We start from the raw sequence: 18241 nt of genomic DNA, 5'->3' as shown, positions 1-18241 counted from the left end.
TGGAGTATGCAGGAAGCTAAGGTGGGTTTCTGGCTGGTTCTAGAGGTGGCAGTATTAGCTATACAATGAAAGGCTGGTTTCTGCTCTGAAGATCTGGGCATGACAAAGTTCCCCAGCTTGGTTACAGGTCTGCTCCCAACATGTTTCTTCTTCCAATCTTGACAGTAAGGGCCAGGATCTCTGACACCCACCTCTCCACTGGAGAGGAGCTATAGACAGGAAGAGGCTTGCCTCTAGGAGGAAGAAGTACAAAAAGGAAAGAGACACGGAATAGTTCCTACAGATTTATTATAATCTATATGCTGCTTCTATGGCTTTTGCTCTTACACATACACACACACAGAGGCTCAAATACTCCAGAAAGCCCTGATGAGTGGCCCAAACACAAAGATTACAGCCAACTGGTAGGAAGTCAGAAGCCCCACCTGTCTACTCCTCTCCTATCCTGTCATCTGACGCAGCAGCCATAGTCAAGTGCCTAGGAAATAGAAATAAAGCATGAAGGAGGACCCTTAATAAAGAGCTTCTAGGAAAGTTCGGAGATCCCAGAGGACCCTGGCACACAGCCAAAGAGCTGAGAAAGACCCAGGCCCTAGCTTGTTAGAGTGACTGGAAGATAGCCACAGCTTCCTCCCCAGCTCTGCTGTCACAGAAAGTTAATTACTTGTTGCGTCCGCACTGTCAGAATCATCCTGGGGGAAAAAAAAAGACAAAAGCACCTGTAGAGTCTGCAAAGAGTGGACATTTATGTTCACAAATGCTGCTCACTCCCTCCAGCTCTCCAGGTTTTCTTTGGTAATTTTCTGAATCACACAACTTCTTGGGAGCCTAACACGGAAGGATTTAAATTTTGTCTGATAAAATAAGACACTTGTACTCAGTAAACAGCACTGTGCCATGCATCATTTAATGCCAGAATTTCAGCGAATGCTACTGGTCCTGACAGCTATAAAGATAGTCAACAGGGCCAGGTCTGCCCTAGATTGGAGAAGCAGAAGGGGAGATGGAAGGGACAAGGGTCTTACTGGGGTTTCCTAGAGCATGAAGAAGAACATTTGACCTCCTGTGTCAAATTCAGATTTGGCTAACATGCACTGAGAACCACTATGTGCTAGAGACTGGGACAGGAGCTTTCTCGTATCTTATTTTTAAGGGCTAAAAGGAAAGGGAAAGGTTAAGGAGCAGGCTTTACTTACATCCAGGTCGTCCATTGCAGGGGGAGGTCTCTTGGTGCTGACCTTCTCCAAAAGCTGGTGGGAAGAGAAAAGTAGTCACAAGAGAGAAGAGGGGCAAAGGAAGAGCAACCTGCATATCGACGGACCACAGGAAAATGGTCCCAGGCAAACAACTGCCCCAGCTTTAAAGCCCCTAATACATCACTGGAATGAACTGGAGAAAAGTAAATTGATACCCCCCTTTTTAAAAAATTTTATTTTATATTGTAGTACAGTTGATTAACAATGTTGTGTTAGTTTCAGGTGTACACCAAAGTGATTCAGTTATACCTATACATGCATCTATTCTTTTTCAAGTTCTTTTCCCATTTAGGTTATTACAGAATATTGAGCAGAGTTCCCTGTGCTATATGGTAGGTCCTTGTTGGTTATCTATTTTAATTATAGTAGTGTGTATATGAAATTGACCCCCTTTTTAAAAGGAAATTTAGACACACACACCTCCTTACTAATCCGGGTTACTATTAGTGTTTTTGCAACTTGAATAAATAGCTGAAATTCGGAAACCAAATATCGTATAGCACGGTGCAATTTATTGGGGACTGGTGATTTATTTTGTGATGTGAATTTTTATACTGCATAGTTTGAGCTTCCCATGAAGCTATCTGGCTCCGGAAAAACACACACACATACACAAAGAAAATAGAAGAGAGAACAAGAATTACAGAAAAGTAGGAAAAGCTTTTGCCAAACTTTTTCAGAACACAGGCTCTACTCTAAACAGTGAATGAATCTATGTATACAATTTCACTAACAGAATATTCACTTCTCTCATCCCTACTAAATAAACATTGCACAAAACATAAAGACTATCACACCATTGAGCAACCTGCCTGGGGAGATCATATCCCTCTGCCTAGCCCTGACGACAATCCTCCAGAGCAATGTGTGCAGAGAGTCACAGAGAATGATTGAGATAGGCAGAAAACGGCATTACCTCTGCATAATGGTCCACCTGAGCCAGCTCCACTTCTTCATCCCCTTCCCAGTCTCTCCAGTTATCAAAATCCACACACAACCACACTGGCTGCAGGAGGAAAGCACAGAGAGTCACAGGCCAGGAAGGCAGCAGCAGAAGTGCATAGATGAGTGTGGGTATGTGTGTGGGAGCATGCTTGGGGAAAAGAGGGTCAATGGGGGTATCGTCTTCCAACAGCACCCCTTTAGTTAACCCCCCTCCAGGCTGCCACGTCATCAGCAGCAGCAGCAGCAAAGATTTACCAAGAACTTACTAAGTGCCAGGCACAATGCCAGGCATTGTAGGGGATGGAAAAGCATAGAAACTCTGTCCTCCAGGAGACAACTGACTAGAAAGGTAACACATCTAGAAAGATAACTGTATCATATAGCATCCTAGGAGTCAACCAAGCAGCATTCTCTGGAATCAGAGACAACCCTTTGAGGCCCATATTCCAAGTCCCCACATTTAGACAAGGAAAGAAGTTATTTACTTGTTCATTTAACAGGTATTTATTGAACACATACTGTGGTTGGCACTGGGATTTTTAAAATGTTCACTACACAGTCCCAGCCATCAAGAAGCAAGTAGGGGACTTCCCTGGTGGTGCAGTGGTTAAGAATCCGCCTGCCAGTGCAGGGGATACGGGTTCAAGCCCTGGTCCAGGAAGATCCCACATGCCACGGAGCAGCTAAGCCCGAGTGCCACAACTACTGAAGCCCGCGCGCCTAGAGCCTGTGCCCTGCAACAAGAGACGCCACTGTAATGAGAAGCCCGCGCACCACAACGAAGAGCGGCCACCGCTCGCCACAACTAGAGAAAGCCCGCGCAGCAATGAAGACCCAATGCAGCCAAAAATAAATAAATAAATAAATAAATTTATTTTTTAAAAAAAGAAGTAGGGAAGAGAAATGTAAAGAAATCATTATAATACAGTGTGGAAAGTATGACGGTGGGTTCTGTAGGGGATATTATAGGAAGCCAGCCTTCTTGGAGTAGCAGGACCTTGAAGGATAAGCAGGGGTTAGGTGGGCAAAGGTAGTGGTGATGGAGACTTTCCAGGAAGAAGGCATAGCTTGAGCAAAGGTATTGAGGTGCATAATAGCCTGGTGTGTGGAAGACAGCTGCAAGCAGTTTGCTGTGGCTGGAATGTGACATTTGAGGCAGAGAGTTAAAGGGGTGTGAGGCTGCAGAAGGAAAGAACAGCCAAGTCATCAGCTTATATGCCATGCTATACAGGTGCTTAGACTCTAACCCAAATGGCAGAAGCTACAAGTTCAAATGCCTGAGAGTGTCAGGGAGATAACGAAAAGGAGTGAAGTGAAATGGAATGCATGCCCTATTTCAAGCTCCAACTCTAGGCATTTGGGAATTTAGACCAGTGTGCCCAGAGTCTCCAGTTTCCAAGAGAAGCTGAGAATCTGGATTTTTAGGTGAAATCTCTACGTTTTTATTTTTTTAATTTTTATTTATGTATTTATTTATTTATTTTTACAATCTAGATCTTTTATTTTCTTTATAGCTATCATGCCATGAATTCATAGGGAATGAGTTCCAACAGTTCACGCTCCTTTCCATTGGTTCTCACGAAGTGTGCTTCTCTGGGTGGAGCAGGCTGGTGCTTCAGCTGAACCCAAGTACCTTTCTCTTTGGCTTCCTTCTTTTTCTGATCATTTTCCTTCACACATTTCAGGAAACTATCTCTGCTCTCAGAGTGCTTAATATGCTCAATGTGCACATTAATTCTCTTGGCAATAATCTTGCCCTTAACTTGTTTGTTTACAGCGATGCCAACAGCATCCTGGGTAATGTTGTAGACTTGCAATTTTGCCATGGTAACATTTGTGGGGCATCCCTTTTTGAACAGAGCCCATTTGCTTGATATCTACAATACCATCTTTCTTGTAGATTCGCATGGAAGGAACAACTCCAAGTTTTTTAAAAGCCCTAGAGAACATATAGTGGGTGGCCTCCTCTTTCCCTTTGTGTTGGTCATTTTGGTGAGTTCCTGGAAAATGGCGGTTCCGGCTGAAAGGTGAAATCTCCACATTTTTTTAAAATAAATAAATAAATTAATTAATTAATTAACTAATGGCTGCCTTGGGTCTTTGTTACTGCGCACAGGCTTTCTCTAGTTGCAGCAAGCGGGGGCTACTCTTCATTGCGGTGCACGGGCTCTAGGCTTCAGTAGTTGTGGCACGTGGGCTCCATAGTTGTGGCTCATGGTCTCTAGAGCACAGGCTCAGTAGTTGTGGCTCACGGGCTCCAGACGCACAGGCTCAGTAGTTGTGGCGCACAGGCTTAGCTGCTCTACGGCATGTGGGATCTTCCAGGACCAGGGCTCCAACCCGTGTCCTCTGCATTGGCAGGTGGATTCTTAACCACTGAGCCATCAGGGATGTCTGAAATCTCCACATTTTTAAATGTCAGTAGCCCATCAAAATAATTTTTAACACTTTGAAGACTGCTAAAACAAATTTGAGAGGCAGGTCCAGCCAGCATGCAGCCAATTTTCAACTTTTAGGGGAAAAGAAGCCACTGGAGGGTCTTAAGAGGAAAAGTGACAGGGTCAAATGTGTGTTTTAAACAGACCATCCTGCGAGGAATGCAGAGGATGGATTGAGGGTGGTGCTGAAAATATGCAACAAACCTCACCCAGTAATGGATAAGGCCTGAATTAGGAAGAGATTAAATCATGGATTCTATTTAGGAGGTCAAATAGGCAGGACCTGGTGAGTAACTGAATGTTGGTGGGAAAGGAGCCAAGGGTGAGTCCCAGACCTAACTTGCCTACCTGGGTACACAGATAGAGCACAAGAGAAAAAGCGGCCACTTCCTGCACACCCACCTTGATATCCTCCTTAGTGAGTCGGGGCCAGGCCACCTTCTCCTTCCATTTCCTCACAAAGCAAGTAATGGAGCGGCCAAAGCGCTTATCCTGGGAGTCCTGCCACATAGAGAGCATCATTCTTAGGGTCTGAGGTTTAGAATGAATCTCCGTTTCCCAAGCAGCCTTCCCATCCAGCCCTTACTGCCCCACCCCACCCTTACCTTGCAGTTCACCTTGGCATAGAACTCAATCTCATTATAAAACTCCACTCCATCGGCATTCTTGCAGCTGAGGAGACAATGCAGCTAAGGAGACGAGGAGGCTGAGTGTGGAGTGTGGGGGCATTAGGAGAAGGGAAAGGTTCCCAAGAAGCCAGGCCCTGGCGGTGGGGGAGGGGATTACCTGAACACAATGCGGTGGTCTTCGATGAGCACGTGGACATCGGTGCTGTCCTCAACACAAAACTCCATGAACACATACTTGGGCCTGTCTTACCACAGGGTCCGAGCATGCTGCCTGAAGAGGAGTTGAGGTGGGGCTTCATAGGGGTGCGAGAGGGAAGACTGAGGGCATTTGGGAAAGGTCGAGGAAAATACAGGGTCGTTTTATGCTACAGCACGGTCAAAGCGGAGCTAAATAAGACAGAAGGGGGTGGAAGGGGAGGGACGAGACTGGGGTGTACGGTGAAGATGAACCTGAGGAGAACCGAAAGTGCGAGAGTAGAGAGGTAGGGAGTTATGGAGAACATTCAGGTCACACTTCCCCTCACCACCCCAAGGGTACAGAGACCTGGGGTCCGGGGTTCCCATGGGACCTCGCAGAACCTGGAGCGCCCAGAAAACGTGGGGAAAGGAATCTCTAGCGAAAGAGGCGGCCAGAAGCACTTACCGTGCCATGGCAGCTCCCGCTGCCCCGAGGCGTTTGGAATCCGAGGCAGGGGCCGCTATCTTTAGATCCTGGGAACGCCCCCAACAGCTGCCTCTCCTTACATGGTTGCGGAAAGGGTTTAGAGGAACGGGGAACGTGGCCTAAGCCAAGGGATCCGCACTCCGAAGAGATTCTGGGAGAGCATAGTCCCTGCAGCCCTTCACGTCTTGGGGTCTCCAGAAATACACACATTAGGAATAGACGACCCGCCCGCCGGACCAGGGCAAGGATTAGAGGTCGATACACACGGAAGGACTAGTCCCGGCTTCGTTCACCTGTTTCTCCAATGCTTAGTACACTCAGTGCCCGACACACAGCAGGCGCTCAGTAAAAAGAAAAAAACCACTGACCAGAATTAAATCCTGAGGGAAGGCCGGCCCTGGATGACGTCTGAACTAGGTGACGTCTGGGCCCCGCCCATCCGCTCCTCTGGGTTTCCCAGCCAGCGCACCGTTGCCATGGCAGCAGGGGGCGTGGCTGACGTGCGGCGGTGCTTCCTGAAACATGGCGGCTCTCGAAGCGGCTGCGGAGCCGGTAACGGGGGTGGCGGCCGTTGGATCAAAGGCGAAGGACGAAGAGGAGGAGGAAGAGGAGTCGCTTCCGCCGTGCGAGGCAGTGCGCTGGGCGCCGGTGGGGGCGGTGGCAGAGGCCGGGCCCGGGGCGGCGGCGTTCTCGGAAGAGGCGGCGGCCGAGGAGCCCGGAGCGGCCCCGGGCTCCCCGCCGGACTCGCCGGGCCGGACGCTGCGGCGGCTGCGGGCCGAGCGGCGGCGGCTGGACTCGGCGCTGCTCGCGCTGTCCTCGCATTTCGCGCAGGTGCAGTTCCGCCTGCGGCAGGTGGTGCGCGGGGCGCCGGCGGAGCAGCAGCGCCTCCTGAGCGAGCTCGAGGACTTCGCTTTCCGCGGCTGCCCTCACGTCCTGGGTTACGGGAGCCCAGAGGACCCCGCCAGCGATGATGGCGACGGGATGCCGGGGGACCGGCCACGGTTGCGGGGCGAGGACCAGGTGAACAGCTGGGGCCGGGCCCCGAGGGATATGGGAATAGAGGGTTGGGTGGGTGGCGATGCTAACGCGGACGGAGGTAGCACTGGTGAGAAGCCGGCTCGTCTAGGTGGCTATGCGTGTCCCAGAAGAGGAGACCAGACAGGTGTTCGGGGCCTGCTGAAAGGCAAGAGGACAGAGAGGCCTGGGAAGCTGATGGTGAGAGGTGTTCACCAAAGGTGTGGGAAGAGATGCAGGTGTGATGGGGTGAGAGGCAGAAGAGGGATGAGCGAGGAGAGTATTCAGAGGGCAACAGAGCAGCCGACTGAAACGGTGCTGCTCCCACTCACCTTGCCGTCGCCTCAAGAACCTAAGTCCTCAGCACATTTGCTGATAGAGTCCTCCGACCCTGGAGATTGAGAAAATTGCTTAGAGAAGAGCAAATGAATTGAAATCCGTGGAAATTGAGATCTACTCCCTGTCCGTGCTTTTCTAGAATCTAGAGAATGTCTTTAATCTTCAGACTCTTGTCTGGGTGAGAGCTTTGGTGAACAGCAAGGTCTCTTAGTAATTGTAAGAAACACAAGTCCTAATCATGTGAATTTCCTAATGTTGGTATTTTAAAACTCCTTCCCCATCCTACTTAATAACTAGGTATTCTAAAGGAAGCCCCTTTGGTAACTGTGACAAGATTCATTCAGTTAGTCAACACTAAATGCCGAGAATTTGTATGACAGCCCCAGGGCACGTTTCCTTACAGTCTTTGAACCTCTGGAAGTGCACAGTTGTAGATAGCTTGTTGGAAGAGACTCGCTGTTTTTCCTCCACCTTCTTATTGTTTAGGTTACAACCCATATGTGACTTTCTTCCCACTTAAATTGGTTTTAATCAAGGAGACTTATCAGTAGCAGATATTGACTTGCTTATATTAATCTGAAATGTTTCCAGTGCAGTTCTGTGTTTACTGTTCCACCCTTCTCTCCGTATACCCACAGCTCCTTGCACATGTCCTCAGATTGTCAGACTTTTAAGGAACAGGTAGGATAGAAAGAATTTCTGTGGTCAGGCCCTGTTCAAGAGTGAGGAGCACCAAAGGTTTGGTGTGGATGTGGTGCTCTTTTGGTTGTCCGTTTTTACTTTTAGAAACAGTGTACAACTTAAAAAACAAAAAACTGTAGCGCTCAAAACACCTAATAAGCAGCTGTAATCTTGTGTGTATATATTGACACATGAACAGGTGGTGCCAAAGTGGAGACCTGTTTGAACCAAACGATTTACTACTTATCACTTCCAGTTTTTTGTTTTTTTAACCAGTATTTTCTCTCGCTTCATACTGGAAATTATTTCTGTTATTTCCTGCCTTGCACCAGAGCTCATTGTTCTCACCTAGTAAACATGTTTGCCCACACTCCCATAAATCACATACTCAGTAATTACCATGGCAGGTAACAGCGTTCAGCAGACACACTCATGAAAATGGAATCAGGATCTATGGCTGGTTTCTTTCTTCTTTGGCTTCATAATGTTGGGATGGGATACAATGAAAACAAAAACAAAGTTTCCCTAGTCCTTTCCCTTTGGGCTGGTTAGACAACTTTTTCCATAACAGTTCATTATTTGGAATGTGTCCTTCTGGACCTGATTGCGTTCAGTAACATACAGCAAATGTGTACTGAGAGCTTACCCTGTGCCAGACACAGTGCTAGGCCCTGGGGGTAGTCAGGGCCTTTGCCCTTAAGGAGTTCATAGACTTGGGGAGACAGAATCCTAAACAAATCATTATAATGTGACATGAGCTAGAGTAGAAGAGTGTACAAAATACAGAGGAAGTGACTGGTTCTGCCTGGGGAAATCGAGGAAACCTCTTAAAGAATAGCTAGGCCTTCACTAAGTGGGGGAGAAGAACAGGGTTCTAAGAAAAAACCAGGACACTGGGAAAGCTTTGGAGAGGCAGTATCCCCTGAGAAAAGGCTTGCTTTCATATTGAGCAAAGCTAAAGCAAGAGGATTGCTTTTTAAATAGCTAAACAAAAAGTTAACTTGTTGTTTCTCATTTGTTCTCTCTCATACCTTACTTCTGGAGGCCTTGGTAAGTACCATTTTAAGATTAAATTTAATATCCTATAGACATCTAGTTTAAAATGCAGCCTTACACCTGTAAATGATTTCCTAGTCTTGCTTTGTTTTGTTTTTGATACTCAAAAAAGGCAAGGAAGAACCAGTTTTTGAGAATACATTGGCAAGACCTTACCTCTCCGAAGGGTTTTTCATCATTTAAATGCAGAAACTACCTGGTGGCCAACAGGGAGAAAAGGCGTCACTGGTCAGGGAACCTACCGAACTTTTTTTTTTTTTTTTTTTTTAAACCCAATTACCTTCTCACCCCTATTACTTGGCTTTGAATTTTTTTCACTGCCCCAGGTACCTGTGTTTGTTTGATTTTGCAATACATTGGAGGCGCTTTGGACCTTAAGAAAACTGGTTATGGGTTATAAAGCCTCTCTCTACACCCTTACCTCCAGATTCTCTCGCAAAATTTGGTTGTAGCAAGTATTCAGGACTTGTTCTGTGGTAATTGGCCCTGGAGGATGGCATGTTTAATTCCAGGGAGGCTGTCTTGGCTGAGATAAATTGTGTCAATCTTAACTAGACCTGAGGGGGTGGGAAGCAGTCTTAACAAAAGGCCCCATTGTATTCATATCCTATTTCCAATGAAGGACAAATACTTTCTTTTTTTTTTTTTTTATAAATTTATTTATTTATTTATTTTTGGCTGTGTTGGGTCTTCGTTTCTGTGCGAGGGCTTTCTCTACTTGTGGCAAGTGGGGGCCACTCTTCATCGCGGTGCACGGGCCTCTCACTATCGTGGCCTCTCTTGTTGCGGAGCACAGGCTCCAGACGCGCAGGCTCAGTAGTTGTGGCTCACGGGCCTAGTTGCTCCGCGGCATGTGGGATCTTCCCAGACCAGGGCTCGAACCCATGTCCCCTGCATTGGCAGGCAGCTTCTCAACCACTGCGCCACCAGGGAAGCCCACAAATACTTTCTTAAAGAAAACACGCATTTGATAAATTGCCCCGATGAAATAATTATTCTCATTTTTGAACCTGTCCCATGAATTCTGTATTTCATTCGGGTTACTTGGAAACATTTTATGTTTTACTAGTCATTATTGGCTTAAGAGAATTCATAATGTGTCCTGACTTTTTCTTTTCCTGTGAAATCAACCCAAATCTTTTCCCATCTTAGAGTGAGCAGGAGAAACGGGAACATCTGGAAACCCAAAGGGAGAAGCAGAAGGAACTGATACTGCAGCTCAAAACCCAGCTCGATGACCTGGAGACGTTTGCCTATCAGGAAGGCAGTTACGACTCCCTGCCACAGTCGGTGGTCTTGGAAAGGCAGCGGGTGAGCAGATCCAGAGACACCTCCTCCACTGCCTCGGGTTACCTTGTCCCTTCCAGCGTTCACAGGACAGCCTTGTCCAGCTTGTTCACCCTCAGCCTCACTGCTGGCCCATATCAAAGGGAAATTTTGCTGCTACCTGGGACCAGTCTTTATTCACACGTGGAAACACGTGCCAAAGCTTTCTAATATGATGATTGAGCTCTTTTTTTTTTTGGTCGCTATTATTATTAATAATAGTAGTAATATATAATAATAACAGCAATAATTTCTTTCATTTGATCATTGAAACCGTTCTACTTGGGCACTTCATACGATGTAAACTAGTTTTCTCCCCCAGCACCAGTCAATAAATATTCCAGGAATCCTGACTTTAATGCTGTATTTATTAAAGCAACACCTGGGCAGACAGGTAAATCTGCTAGTCAAAACAGTCTCCTTTACACGTTTGTCTCTCTGGAGCTGTGATGTGGCTGTTTTTCTGGCAGGGCTGGAGTTATACATTATCTGGTTTTCAAATTGTTCTTCATATTGTCACTAGGATATTTTGGCTGTAACGTGCCTGGATGTTTCGTAGAGCTTTTCCTTTAGTTGCCTAGAGTAGTAAGGCAAGAAGGGATGAGAAGGGCTAGAAACTAAGGGAAATCAGTATCTATTCTTTTGGAGGCCATGGGGGAAGCTAACTATGGGGCTTTTGGGATCATCAGCCACTTTGAATCGTTCACACTGTTGTTCTCTTGAGTGAAATTTACCTGGCCTGGTAGAAAATTTGCAGTGAGAGGAGCCATTTCTGTCAGAGAGGAACCAGGGGTCCTTGTTTCTATAAGAGAAGTAAGAGGCCTGTGCCCTTACCTTGATCAGCAGTTGCACCATTTTTCTCACAAGTTTGATTTCCATTTAAGGGTAGGAGGGAGGCACACTAGTAAAGATTCTCCTTCTTCCTAACCCTCTCCCTGAAAATTCCAAAGGGTGTGCTCATGGCTTGTAGTCTTGATAGGTGATCATCGATGAGTTAATAAAGAAACTGGACATGAACCTGAATGAGGACCTCAGTTCACTGTCCACCGAGGAGCTTCGGCAGCGTGTGGATGTAGCTGTAGCTCAGATCGTCAACCCAGCCCGAGTGAAAGAACAGCTGGTTGAGCAGCTGAAAACTCAGATCCGAGACCTCGAGATGTTCATCAGCTTCATCCAAGGTCAGAGGAGGGATGGAAAGAGAAGGGTGGCTGGATGTCATCATAATTATATGTATTCTGAGTACTAACATCTAAAGGTGCCAGTCCTTGATGTATATGTAAGAGGTTTGATCACTCGGTAAGGGAGCCAGCATGGTGGAGTAGAAAGGACATGGATTGTAAAACCAGAGAGTTAAAATCTCAGCCCTGCCCCTTACTGGCTTCGTGTCCTTTGTAGACTAATGAGGTTAGGCAGGTTCCTAACCTCTTCAGTCCCGCTCTCCTTCTCCATAAAATGATGATTCATGCTTCCTACACTCAGCAGATATTTATTGAGCCAGCTAGTATATGCCGGTCACTGTTCCACACGATGAAATACTATTTGTAAAAGTCTTGTCACGTGGTAGGCACTAGTAAATAGTATTTCTCCTTTAAAAATCTGCCAAAAAGAGGCTAAATAAATGTCTCCTCTTTGTAACTTCTGATTGCAGATGAAGTAGGAAGCCCATTACAGACAGGTAGTGGACACTGTGAGTGCAAGGCCAGTGGGAAGACAGGAAACGGCTCCTGCAGAACTGGCAGCAGCAGACCACCTCCAGGAAACAGCAGAAGTAAGTACAGCTTCCAGAATGCGCAAATCTGTAGAGACGGAAAGTAGATTACGGGTTGCCTAGGCTGAGGGATCGGGGAGAAGTAGGGAGTGGGAAATACCAACGGTACACGGTTTCTTTGCGGGATGATGGTTGCCCAACTCTGTGAATATACGAAAAACCACTGAAGTATACACTTTTAATGGGTAAGTGGAGTGTTATGTGAATCATATCTCAAAATAGTTACTACTAACCAAAAAAAGTAAGCCCAGCGACATCCTAGGTGGCTCTTGGCTTCATGTGGGACCCATGCTGTGGCTCAGAAGCAAGACTGGATCTCAGCTTGTGACTTGTTGACTGTCCCTCTGACCACTGTGGCCTCTCACTGATGAGTCGTTGTGTTTTCTACGCAGCGAAGGCAGAAGACATGAAGAGAGTTCGGGAGACAGGGCTGCACCTGATGCGGCGAGTGCTGGCAGTGCTCCAGATCTTTGCTGTCAGCCAGTTCGGTTGCGCCACGGGCCAGATCCCGCAGACCCTGTGGCAGAGGGACCAGGCTGACAGGGACTACTCCCCCTTACTGAAGAGGCTGGAGGTGTCAGTAGACAGGGTGAAGCAGCTGGCCTTGAGGCACCAGGCGCACGACCACTTCATCAGCTCCGCCGGCCTCCAGGACCTCTCTCTGGGAGGCAAGGACGAGCTGACCGCGGCTGTGCGGAAGGAGCTGACTGTGGCCGTGAGGGACCTGCTGGCCCATGGACTGTACGCCTCCTCACCGGGGATGAGCCTCGTCATGGCCCCCATCGCCTGTCTGCTGCCGGCCTTCTCCTCGGCCCCCGAGGCCATGCACCCCTGGGAGCTCTTTGTAAAGTACTACCACGCTAAGAACGGCCGTGCTTACGTGGAATCCCCCGCCCGGAAGCTCTCACAGTCCTTCGCCCTGCCTGTCATGGGAGGCACTGTGGTGACGCCCAAGCAGAGCCTGCTGACAGCCATCCACGTGGTGCTGACGGAGCACGACCCTTTTAAGCGCAGTGCAGACTCGGAGCTGAAGGCCTTGGTGTGCATGGCGCTGAATGAGCAGCGTCTCGTGTCCTGGGTGAACCTCATCTGCAAGTCGGGGTCGCTCATCGAGCCCCACTACCAGCCCTGGAGCTACATGGCACACACAGGCTTTGAGAGCGCCCTCAACCTGCTTAGCCGCCTCAGCAGCCTCAAGTTCAGCCTCCCTGTAGACCTGGCTGTGCGCCAGCTCAAGAACATCAAAGATGCCTTTTGATGAGGATGCCCTGGCCCCAGACCAGCATCTTGCTCAGTAAGGATAGATGGTTAGTCTTCTAGGATAAGAGCAAGAATTAGGAGGAGGGGCTAAAGACATTTTCCCTAGCCAGATGATGCAAAGTCTCTCTCCCCCATCAACTTAGCATCTCAGAAAGATATGCTGGAGACCCTCTTGTTAAAAGGTTCTGCCCTGGCGTGTAACCACGGTGTACATGGGAGCACATATACTTGAGCCTGTTGGAAAGAAGTCAGTCATGGCACTCACTCATCATGCCACGTCTGATTTGTAGAAAATCCGGGTTGCTGTAACCATGCTCTTCACGGTGGTGAGGGACAGCGTGAGTGAGTTGTTGGTCCTGGAAGACATTCAACTTAGGGCTCCTGTCAGTCAAGTTGCGAGCCATCTTCCTTCACTTGAAGCAGGTTTGAGAGAGTCCTAGGTCAGAATTCACATTCCTTTTGTGAATACTGTTGCCTCTTTCTTCCTGACCCCAAGGTCAGGGGAGGCAATGTGTGTTCCATAGCTGCCTCTAAAACCGGGAGTGGGAATATCTGAGAACAGCATTTCTAAGGGTGTTTACCACAGTTGATTTTTTTTTTTTTTTGGCTGCACCGAGCAGCTTGCGGGATCTTAGTTCCCCGGCCAGGGATTGAACCCTGGGCCCACAGCAGTGAAAGCGCCGAGTCTTAGCCACTGGACCGCCAGGGAATTCCCCACAGTTGATTTTAATATGAACCCTTTTTCGTGTAGAGGTAAGAACTGAAATCTGTCACTGACCACGTGGTCCTTGCCTCACAGCCCAGATGATGGTCTTTCGGTTTTGGAGCAGGTTTACCAGGACAACCACCATCGGGTACCATGTCCTCTGGCGAGTAACCTTTCCTCTGCGCACCTCCCAGCCCCTCAGAAGGAAACGTGTCCAAGGTGTGTTCCACGTGTCCTGGAGGCTGGATGGTAGAGGAGGTCTGACCACATGATCATACTACAGTGGGGGTAGGAACTGTGGCAGATGACTGGTGACAGAGAAGGGGCTCGGCATTTCCTTGTAAAACTGACTCTAGACTGGTCCGATTGGGTCTCTTTTAGCCTTTTTAGTTCGTGTTTGCCATTCAGCTTGCATCCTGATCTGGGACTGACCAAAGATGAGCAAAGTGTATCACCTTCCGGAAAGCCAAATGGGTTCCCAACACTAATGATTCAGCATCGTTTCATGTATTAAATTGCCAGCTGCACTTTGTGTCTGCACTATTATGTAGTGCATTTTAACTTAATTTTTTCAGTAAGATATTATTTAAGATATATTCTTGATAATTCATTAGAATTAGTCCTTCATGTGAAACAGGATAAGTGTAAAATGTTGTGAAAAATGGTATCTGTGGTTGCTAATAAAATCAGTATTTTGTGTAGCTTCTCTGCAAAGACCTTAGAGACTGTTGGCTTTGGTTTATAAGTCTGAGCATTGTCAGTGTATCTGATCCAGATCAGTATTTCCTTGAGCAATGCCTGGCTCCTGGCCTTTCTGCCTCTTCTCTGCCCCCTGCGCTGGATCAACTCAGCTTTGGTGGTGTTTCCCCCCCTACCCCCCTTGAACAAATTCGTGAGAAAGTGTCGTTGGCATTATCATCCTATCTTGCCCAGGCCTGCAGTCCTATCCCCACAACAGATCTCACCACACATGCCACTTTAGGAATTGGCGCTTTTAAATTCACTTGTCTGGATACCATTTAGGGTGGGTGATAAGTGCTATAGTCATATGGCATAGCCCTGGATCACCCCAGTATTACCTTTTTCCAGTCCTCACAAAAACTGGTATTAAGGCTTTTATGCTAACATCATGAGAAGCATTTTGTGTGTGTGCCATCCTAATTTAATTCTCACTACATGTAAGGCAGGACAATATTATCAGCATTTTATAGCTGAGGAAACTGAACTGCAGAGGTTAAATATTTTGTCCACGTTTACATGTTGGAAGAGCTGGGATTTGAACCCAAGTTGCCTGAATCCAAATCCTATGGTCTTTATACTGTTATGTTACCTCATTGTATCATGCTGCTTCTAGATATTTTGTTCCTCTCTCTCCTTTATCCACCCCCTCACTTCACCATCACTGTGGATGAACAGGTATTTTCCACATGCCTGCCAGAAATTTCAGCTGCCAAAGGACTATGCTGCAGGGAGATGGGCAGACAGCCATTGCTCTGCCAAGTTCTTCATGAAACTTAAAGACATGTAGAGACAGAGACAAGCCTGCCAGCAGGCCAGCAGTCACATGCCTCCTAGTCACTGATAACATCTGCTGTATAACTGAGGACAGAGGTCTGTGCTTGGCTTGGGGTGAGGCAGACAGGATGAAGGAGGAGAGGAGGGACTGTCAGCCAAGGTCTAAGGCTATGCAAGAACAGAATGAAAGAGAGCCATGGATATGTATCCAATGAAAGTGCAGGGTCCATTGTATGATCTGCAAGGCATCGTTAAAGATTCCCAAGGTGCTCTGCCTTCATTCATTCACTGTTGAGCACCCACCAACTGCTTGGGCCAGGCTAGGTGCTCAGAACTTATCTCTCCCTGCCTTCAAGGAACACAAGATTTAGCAAAGGAGGTAGCAAGCCAATTGGAGATTTGAGTAGCTTGTTAAAACACAAATTGCTGGGTTCCATCCCCAGAGTTTTTTATTCAGTAGCTCTGAGAATTTGCATTTCTAACAAGTTCCCATGCTTGTTATGCTGATGCTGCTGGTCTGGGGACCACACTTTGACAACCACTGATCCAAACCAACTGAAGTATGTTCTATAGTAAAATTAAGTATGGGTTGGATTGCTGAGGGAGCATAGAGAAGGAAGAGATGAATTCTGCCTGGGAGAATTCTAGAGTGGCCTTGAAGGATGGATAGGATTTTGCCCAGCTACAGTGGAGGAGAAGAATAACGAAACGTGGAACAGCTTGCATGAAGACCCTGGCGCTCAGAAGGGGTCGGATCTTTGAGTAGTTGAGCTGGCTGGAACCCAGGTGGTATGTGAAGGGTGTGGAGGAGACAGGAACTTATACTGCACGGAAGATAGAGAGGAAGGGAGTGAGAGTTCAAACTTTGGTACAGAGAGCCAACGAAGGATTTCAGGTAAGTGACGGACTTAAGAGTTGTGTTTAGAGAACTTTCTAAAAATAAGATCTATAGCTCATGGCTCCACACCAGACCTGAATTGGAATCTCTTCAGTTGGCAATGCATATTTAATAAGCGTCCCAAGCAATTTTTGACCCACCCTAAGTTTTGAGGAGGGACTGGAGAAAACAAAGAACTGAAGCTGGATCAGTTAGGGAGCAGGTGTAAAAGGATAGAAAAGATTTAAAAGACATGAGGCAAAATTCACAGGATTTAGTTACTAATTTGATTTGGAGAGTTTTAGTATGTGATAAGAGTTCAAGGCAATAAGATTTCAGGGTTTGGTTTCTGTTTTCCAAGAGAGAAACAACAAAAGAGACAGAAGCAGATAAGGAGGCTGAAAGAAGACCATGGAGCTGGAAATGGACAGGGTCGTGTGGTGCCGTGGCAAGAGCACAGGCTTGGGAACGGGGGAACCTTGATCTGCGCCACCAACTCCATGACTTTGCTGCTCTAGAACTGTCCTCTCATCTTTGAGATGACAGAGTAGACGATCTCTGAGTTCCTTTCCAACTCTACAATGTCATTACAAATTAAAACAAAACATTTTCATTAAATATAGAAATATAAGTACATAATTAGTGTGATAAACTATTGGAATGAAGTCCTGAGGGCTGCAGGGGAAATTGGTCCCTGGAGAGCCTGAAGAAGAGAAATGATGAAACCCTGATTGTTCCCACGTCTTGCCCAAGACTAACCCTATAGATTCGTCAGTGTTCAAATGAGCAAAAACTATAAGATGGTTTCTCTTTCTCTTGAACTCGCAAGACACCTAAGGAACCATCTAAAAACACTCTTCCAGTAAGTGATGGGAAATAATTCAGTTTGAGAGCCAATTAGACCTGGGTTCAAACCTAGATTTGATGATCAGAGCCTTAGGCTCTCTAAATCTCAATTTCCTCATGTCTAAATGGGAGGAAAATACCCAAGATGCAGATTCCTGAGAATTAAATAGCAGTTGACTTACCTAAAGTGCCTAGCATATTGCCTGGCACAGAGTGGGTACTCAATTTGGTGACTGGGTAAACAGTATGGGCTCAGGAGGACTGCTTGAATCTGAGTTCCCAGCTTGATCACGTACTAGCTGTGGATTTGGGGCAAATTACTTAACCTCCCCAAACCACAGTATCTTCAACTGTGGAATGGAGATAACATTACTTATCTCTTAGTGTCGTTATGAGGATCAAAAGAGATAATACATGTAAATAGATTAACTTGGCCTGACACAGGGTACGCGGCTGCTAGTATCGCCATAATCGTCCTTCATCTCCCTCCTTTATTCTGGTCGGAAATGTCTCTGACATCATTAGACTCTAAATGTTGAGGGCAAGTTCCCTTGTTTGATTGATCTTCGTCTCTTCCTTATGCGTAACTGTACATAGTTGGTACTAATAAATGTCCTATCTTGTTTCTTACTGTTCCAAAGCAAAAAAAGTAAATTTCAAACTGTGCCTCCCCAACTCGCTAGCGCCAGAGAAAGGAACTACAACCAAGGGGGCAGAAGAGCAGCTGCGTCCACGTAAAAGCCTTCCGGGGGAGGCAGAACTCCTTTGCCCTGACTACTGCTGGAGCTGCTCATAAAGTTTGACTTGAATAAAAAAGCTGCCAGGCCTTCCTTGCCCTTCAAGAGCTTCTTCCGCCCTCAACACAGATTCTGAGCGCCACGCAAGAGGCGGGGAAAAGCCCGAGGGGGCGGGACAGGAAGT

The 18241-nt window shown here is 47.0% G+C and overlaps 2 protein-coding genes across 5 annotated transcripts; one reads left to right on the top strand and one right to left on the bottom strand.

Annotated features, from left to right (window-relative positions):
• Positions 1-271: 271 nt before the first annotated feature.
• PTGES3L (prostaglandin E synthase 3 like) lies at positions 272-6260 on the bottom strand. Of its 4 annotated transcripts, XM_007177748.2 has the most exons (8): positions 5912-6257; positions 5426-5539; positions 5245-5311; positions 5042-5140; positions 2173-2262; positions 1197-1250; positions 665-692; positions 272-478 (listed from the first exon to the last, which is right to left on the bottom strand). In XM_007177748.2, the coding sequence occupies exons 2-8, from the start codon at positions 5491-5493 to the stop codon at positions 471-473; spliced, it is 414 nt and encodes a 137-aa protein (XP_007177810.2). In that variant the 5' UTR covers positions 5494-5539; positions 5912-6257; the 3' UTR covers positions 272-470. The 4 variants fall into 4 exon arrangements, with proteins under 4 accessions (XP_007177810.2, XP_007177811.2, XP_007177812.1 ...); XM_007177749.2 differs by lacking the exon at positions 665-692 and having other exon boundaries at positions 5912-6260; XM_007177750.3 differs by having other exon boundaries at positions 272-692; positions 5426-5718; positions 5912-6255.
• A 152-nt stretch (positions 6261-6412) lies between these two features.
• RUNDC1 (RUN domain containing 1) lies at positions 6413-14793 on the top strand. The gene is made up of 5 exons (XM_057535796.1): positions 6413-6952; positions 10175-10333; positions 11328-11526; positions 11997-12116; positions 12509-14793. The coding sequence occupies exons 1-5, from the start codon at positions 6455-6457 to the stop codon at positions 13372-13374; spliced, it is 1842 nt and encodes a 613-aa protein (XP_057391779.1). The 5' UTR covers positions 6413-6454; the 3' UTR covers positions 13375-14793.
• Positions 14794-18241: the final 3448 nt, after the last annotated feature.

Source organism: Balaenoptera acutorostrata, chromosome 20 (genome assembly GCF_949987535.1).
Source record: "Balaenoptera acutorostrata chromosome 20, mBalAcu1.1, whole genome shotgun sequence".
Classification (NCBI taxonomy): domain Eukaryota; kingdom Metazoa; phylum Chordata; class Mammalia; order Artiodactyla; family Balaenopteridae; genus Balaenoptera; species Balaenoptera acutorostrata.
This window is presented reverse-complemented; position numbering and strand designations above follow the sequence as displayed.